Below are 6,648 nucleotides of genomic sequence, written 5' to 3' on the forward strand. Positions count from 1 at the left end.
ATGTAAGTCAGTTTGAAGACCCTATTCAATAAAAATATTTAGATTCTACCTTGCTCAGGTAAGAATCTGTGGGCCATATGTACGAACACTTTTTCCCATAGACACAGAATGGGGAAAAACCTTTGCTACATCTGGCCCTGTGTACCGACATCTACGTGTCCATGCATGGGTTGAGAGATGCAGAGACACTTCTATTCTACTATTCTACAGATCCAACTTGCTAGCAAGGGGTGATCCTTTTGAGATTGTTCTATGCAGAAAGAGGCCATCCGTAGAAAAGCTAGGTCTATGCAAAGAGACACCTATTCTTCACACGTCAAGTGCCATTGGGGATAGTGACCTGGACCTCAAGTACAAAGTGCAAAAGTTATTTTCTGTATGCACAAAAAGCTATTTTGTGAGTTGGAAAATTCTGTGCAACTTGTACAAAGGCTTTTGCAACTCTGTTCAGATCGTAAATAGAAGGGGCATGAAAGAGGCGTTTCTCCTCTTTATGAGCTGAAGAGGAGTGTATTAATAGTTTACTGCCACAAATGCGACACTTCAAAGGGAGGTGATATCTGTCTTTGAAGGGGGGAGCCCTCACCCCCTTTGTGAATCTTCAAAAAAGATTCAGAGAGAGTTGGCTGTGATCTTGTGGACAACTGCAAACAGTCAGTAACACTTTTTTAATTAAACAAAGATATTATTTTAAGTGTAGTCCTGTTTTCTTTAGAAAAAACGGACTGCGTTTTAAAAAATGTTTTCCGCAAATACACACATGGTATTTATAAGGACACGGCCCTTAAGCCTCTTAAATATCAATATTGGTGCATGTTCTGGACCTCGCACTTTATTTGCATGCTTTCTTCAGCCATTCTTCACAGACAGTGTATTCAGGAGCCATGTATGCCATTTTTTTCGTAAAAACTAAATTGTAATATCTTTCAGCTAAGGTGTAAAAAAAAATACGAGGGTATGTTACGTATAATGTTTTCCTTTACATTTGAGGAACATTTAAATTACTAAAGGGTAAATAGCAAATACATTTCAATCAAAGGCTTAAAGCTAGGTTGTAGGTGTTTAATGACAATAACGTATGTGCTAAGCAAAACATGATTCAAACTCTTATTTTACTTTAGCTTTCTTATGCAAGATCTGAGCATATTTATTTGAAAAATGAGTTTTAATGAAGGTATTAGCTGAACATTTTACAAGAAATTGTGTAGCGTGTTATGTTTAACAGAAAAAGTAAAATAAATAAGATCTTATTTTATTATTGTTATATAACATTTCAATTTGTTACCACTATTTTCCAGAAGGAGATGTCGTTCAAGACAGCAGACATATTGGGAAGGAGAAGAAAAATAGTCTGACCCTACAGTGTTAACGCCTGGGTATTGATCCACGAACATTCTAAAAATCACTTGCCCGTGTCCAACTTCCAGAAACTTTCGTAATATGCCTCTACGGTTCGTGGTGGAAACGTCCATCGTCAGCAGGTGACTCAGTCAGCATATGGCTTAGAAGATCGGCTCTGACAATGCCTTCTAAGGTCTCTTGCTTGTATGTGTTGACGGTTGTTTGCTGGGCAAGTGCTCTTTGGTACCTGAGCGTAACACGGCCCTCTTCATCGTACTCAGGTCACCGGTCATTTGGTAGCATAGCAATTGTGCGGAAGAATGTTTCTTTTGGAAATATTAGAACTCGACCCATAAACCCGCATTCTTTTGAATTCCTAATCAATGAGCCTGACAAATGTGAGAAGACAATTCCTTTCTTGGTGATCTTGATAAGCACAACCCACAAAGAATTTGATGCAAGACAAGCCATCCGGGAAACTTGGGGAGACGAAAGTAACTTCAAAGGAATTGAGATTGTCACCCTTTTCCTTCTCGGCAAAAATACAGACCCTGTCCTGAACCAGATGGTCGAGCAAGAAAGTCAAATATTTCATGACATCGTAGTCGAGGACTTTATTGATTCTTATCATAACCTGACCCTCAAAACGTTAATGGGCATGAGGTGGGTGGCCACGTTCTGCTCCAAAGCAAAATATGTAATGAAAACAGATAGTGACATTTTTGTAAATATGGACAACCTCATTTATAAACTGCTCAAGCCAACCACAAAGCCAAGAAGAAGATACTTCACCGGGTATGTGATCAATGGAGGACCAATAAGGGATGTTCGAAGCAAATGGTACATGCCTAGAGATTTGTACCCTGACAGCAATTACCCGCCATTTTGTTCAGGTACAGGCTACATCTTCTCTGCTGATGTAGCAGAACTAATTTATAAAACATCCCTACACACAAGACTTCTTCATCTGGAAGATGTTTACGTGGGACTTTGCCTTCGTAAACTTGGCATTCACCCATTTCAAAACAGCGGCTTCAACCACTGGAAGATGGCATACAGCCTGTGCAGATATCGGAGAGTAATAACAGTGCATCAGATAGGCCCTGAGGAAATGCACAGAATTTGGAATGACATGTCAAGCAAGAAACATCTCAGATGTTAAGATTTTCAGAACTGTAAATGCTTTTGTTCATTTTAGGTAGAAGAACTTATACTGTTTTTTTTAAGTTTTTTTTTTATCTAGTGGGGAAAAGAATTTGCGAATTAAGTTAACGAGCTTTTGTTTCTTGCATTATGTTTTTGTTCCTCAGTGTTTTACTAAGCTGGAGCCATGTTTAAAGGAATGTTACATACTGCACAGAAAGGCTACAACTACTATTTATATCATGCCATGACAACATGTTCGCTCACTGAAACGACAGTGTTTTCAATACAAAGCATGTGCACACATGGACAGTGTGGTGCATATTATAATTAAGGCTTACAGTTTTACGTTTTTACCTATTTTGACAGATAAATACAGACATAAAACAAAGGGTCAGGTTTAAGAAAAGTGGTGCTGCATCCAGTGCAGCGCCACTTTTCTTGCGCCCCATAGCGCCCCCTACCTCCACTATATGTGTGTCATATTTGAAACACGGTGGACCATGGCGCAGGGTAGTGGGCAATAGCGTCAATTTTTTTTACGCTATTGATGTACTGTTCAGGGTTAGCTCCAAAATTTTGACCCTAACGCTGAACAGTATTTAAGGGCTCATTTTAAATAATGGTGTGCCCCCTTTCAACGCCTGTTCTAAGCAGGCGTTAAAAATGCAGCAAAAACTGCAGCAAAGAAATCTTTTAGATCTCTCTGCGCCATTTTATCGGCCCCCCTAATGGGGTAACGCCCCCCCTTAGACACATTATGCCTGGCAAAGGCATACTGTGGCTACAAAGTGGTTACAAAGTAGAGCAATGCATGCATTGCACCATTTTGTAAATCTGGCATGACGATTTTGACTTTGTTGGACCACATTGACTTTAAAAAAAATGCTGTTGTGGCGCAAGGGGGCCCTAGGCCCTCTTAAATCTGGACCAATATGTTTTCTGTCTCTATTTATTTTTAAAAGTGGAAAAATACAGAACATTGTGATTCTTGTGAGTAACTCTCCTTGCTGTCCTTCATGAATTCAAGGTCAACAGATGAGCAGATACAAACATGAGAAGTTTAAAAACACAGGATGAAATTCCCTTAAGCACAGGCATATGTTAGCATATATTTGTAAGTAATGCTAATATTTATCTGTGTGTGTAGTATTTTGTTATATTTGAGTTCTCAATTTGCTAAAAACATGACAGGCATCACAGTATGAGTGAGTGCTTGCTGGTTAAATACATGTGGAAATATTTCATTTCACGACTCCATTTATTTTTAAAACACAAAATAAATATGGATAAATATCAATAAGATGGCCAACAAATAAATATGGATAAATACAGATGGAAATGCTTAAAGAATTAATACCATAAAACTGGAATCCCTAATTATAATGATGATTATTTTGGAGTTAAGGTTTGGTTTCGGCCCATGAGAGGCAATGCCTTCAAAGAGATAGGAAGCATGGGCGCTCAGTCATCGGCACAAAAAATGTAACAGTGTGTTGTCTTGTGGGGCCCTATTATTAACAGGTGTGCTCAAGGCCTATTATTATGTGTTTGCCCTCTCTAAACTGCATGGATATAATTATTTCTTGCCATGACTTAGTACTGCATGAAATAGCTTATGGTGAAAACAGAGAGAGGCAATCACGTTATTACCGACTTGAGTTGTTGCAATTTATGCATTGCTTCGAAAAAATACATGTATGCTATTTAGACAGTGCAAACGCATACAAACCAGCTCTCGACTCTGCGCTGAACCAGCACACCTTTTCATGATATAGCCCCTGGTGCCCCTATCGAGAACGGTTAGGAAATGTACTGTACGATTAATGATAACATCCTTGGAATGTGACGCTTGTCATTCAATAATGTTTGTCCTCTTAAAAACAGTGTTCAATCTTGTTTCTATTCTATTTTTCGCCTCAAAATGTCCGGGTATTAACCAATAATTGGACTTCTGATCTATGTATGCTGTGCCATAATGCTGGTGGACATATCGCAGCAAAAATGAACGTGTTCATTTTGATATATATTTTCAGGAGAAGCATGTTCCACCCGTTGTTATTAATGCCACTGAACAAATATAACATGTTCCCATTCTCTCCTGGTTTGACTAGGTGGTCTGTGAGCTCTCATACCATCCTCTTTCCTGAAGCACCAGTTAGTTTATACCTCTATACCTCAATCTCCCAACCCCCCCCCTGAAATGGGTACCTGTTGGTTTGTGCTCACCCACACTTTAGTTAGGCTGACTCAGGCCCTTATTACAAGTGCTAAATTCCGATCGATGTGCATTCTGAATTATGAGTTGCCTATTAATTATGACACCCTCACAGTTTTCCTGGGATAATTGGAAGGAAATTCTCAGAAAAATATGAACCCTCGGGTATAGGAAGTATTTACTGTTTAATGCAATTGCCCTCTCCTGGGGTAAGAGTGGTAAATACCCCAGCTTATTTCGCCCTACATATAATGAGGGCCAAAATATCTCTTCCTCTTAACAGAGTGTTTGGATTACTTATGACATAGACTGGTGTAGCTGTATGGTCAGAAGTCCAATGAGATCAGGTATAAGGCAGTGGGAAAAGTAAGCTGTGTGGGAAGGCAAACATAAATTCTAGATCATGCTCTGAAAAGTAAGAATGAGGAGTACCGAGGCTTGCTAATGGAAAAAGTGGAATCTGAACGGAGCTACATTCAAGCCTTTTCCTTCATATTTCTATATCTTGACGTATTTTTTCTTAAGTATATTCAATAATGTATGCATTTCTCGAGGTTACACAGTGGCATGTGACTTAAGGCCTTATGGTTCATTTATCAAAATGAAAGATCTAGCAATCAAGGAATACAACTAAGGAGTTTCTAGCATCCCAGTAGTAGCCAATGAGCATGCAAGCCGTACCCATTAAGAAGAGTTTGGTGCTTTATAATTGTGGAATAGCTAAGTTCCTCGTTACCCACACAGACGTCAGCCATTTTGTGAAGAGTGCTTACATTCAGGAATAACATTGCCAATAAAAACTACATGGTATTCTCTCACTTCGCAGCCATTCGTTGTACAGCCTAGTGAATCGTTTGTGTATTGCAAACTACGTGAATGTATTTTTAAAGCATTTTCATGTTTTCTATTGTACATACTACATGACCAGGCAAGCTTGCTTTGTAATACTTTTGTATGCATGGGACTGTTTTTCGCTTTTGAATAACATAGTTCAAGAGCCTTAACCTACGTCCTAATTTCTTAATGTGCAATATTTTATTAGACATATTTTTATTCTGCTGTACATTTCTACTTTTGTTAGATTTATAACCATATCAGGGCAAAAACATCAAAACCTTGTGCCCAAGAAATGGAAAAAAAATCTCTAAGCTGCTCATTTTTTTCTTACTATTAGAATATTGCAAGGTCTGCCTCCACAGTGCGGTTACCTAATTATTACAAGGATCACCATGCAGTATCCTTTTTTCCTGCAATATCGACATTGTAACAGCAGTCAGCAGCTTCAATAGAAGATCCACCCATGGGTGTTTCTCGGGCAAGATATCTGAAATGTGTTTCTTGCCCGAAATTATTGTTTATCAAGAAAACAAATAAATGACTTTTTGGCCGAACATTCAATGTATCACTATCTACGAGTATCTGTATCTATTTGTCGAAACTGTATATACTGATCTTGCCTCAGTGTCTGTACATGTACACTCTTTTATGTATGATTTAGAATAATGTGAAGTTACCAGTTGAGCTGCTAATCAAAATTATATATTTTGTATAAATGTCATAAAAGTGGGTAAAGAAAAAATAAAAAAGACATGTCCAGTTTGCATCGCATTCAGACTTTCATGCGCTATGAACGATCTTATCTTGAAGCACGATTCTGATGTAAGAGCACATCTGTCATGATGGAGTTTATTGTTCAGTGAGAAACTTTGTTTTTTTACCATTGACAAAATAAACTAGAGAAAGGTCTCCTTTAGATAAGTGTTTTCTTCTCTTTGGGGCGTCAACTTCCAGCAATATTCTTGGACACAGGGATTAAAGGTAGGTGAAAAAAGGGGTGTCTGCTCAAACTGCAACTAAGGGCCTTATGTACAAAGGGTTATTTAATGGTAAATCAGTGGCTTTTGAATCACTAAACCACTTTTCGAGATAGCCTAAGCCCAATTAAC

At 38.4% G+C, this 6,648-nt stretch overlaps 1 protein-coding gene across 1 annotated transcript; it reads left to right on the forward strand.

Annotated features, from left to right (window-relative positions):
* Window positions 1-1,391: 1,391 nt before the first annotated feature.
* B3GALT1 (beta-1,3-galactosyltransferase 1) lies at window positions 1,392-6,297 on the forward strand. Its single transcript, XM_069225276.1, has one exon. The coding sequence runs from the start codon at window positions 1,523-1,525 to the stop codon at window positions 2,501-2,503; it is 981 nt and encodes a 326-aa protein (XP_069081377.1). The 5' UTR covers window positions 1,392-1,522; the 3' UTR covers window positions 2,504-6,297.
* Window positions 6,298-6,648: the final 351 nt, after the last annotated feature.

The sequence above is a fragment of the Pleurodeles waltl genome, chromosome 3_1, assembly GCF_031143425.1.
Source record: "Pleurodeles waltl isolate 20211129_DDA chromosome 3_1, aPleWal1.hap1.20221129, whole genome shotgun sequence".
Lineage (NCBI taxonomy): Eukaryota > Metazoa > Chordata > Amphibia > Caudata > Salamandridae > Pleurodeles > Pleurodeles waltl.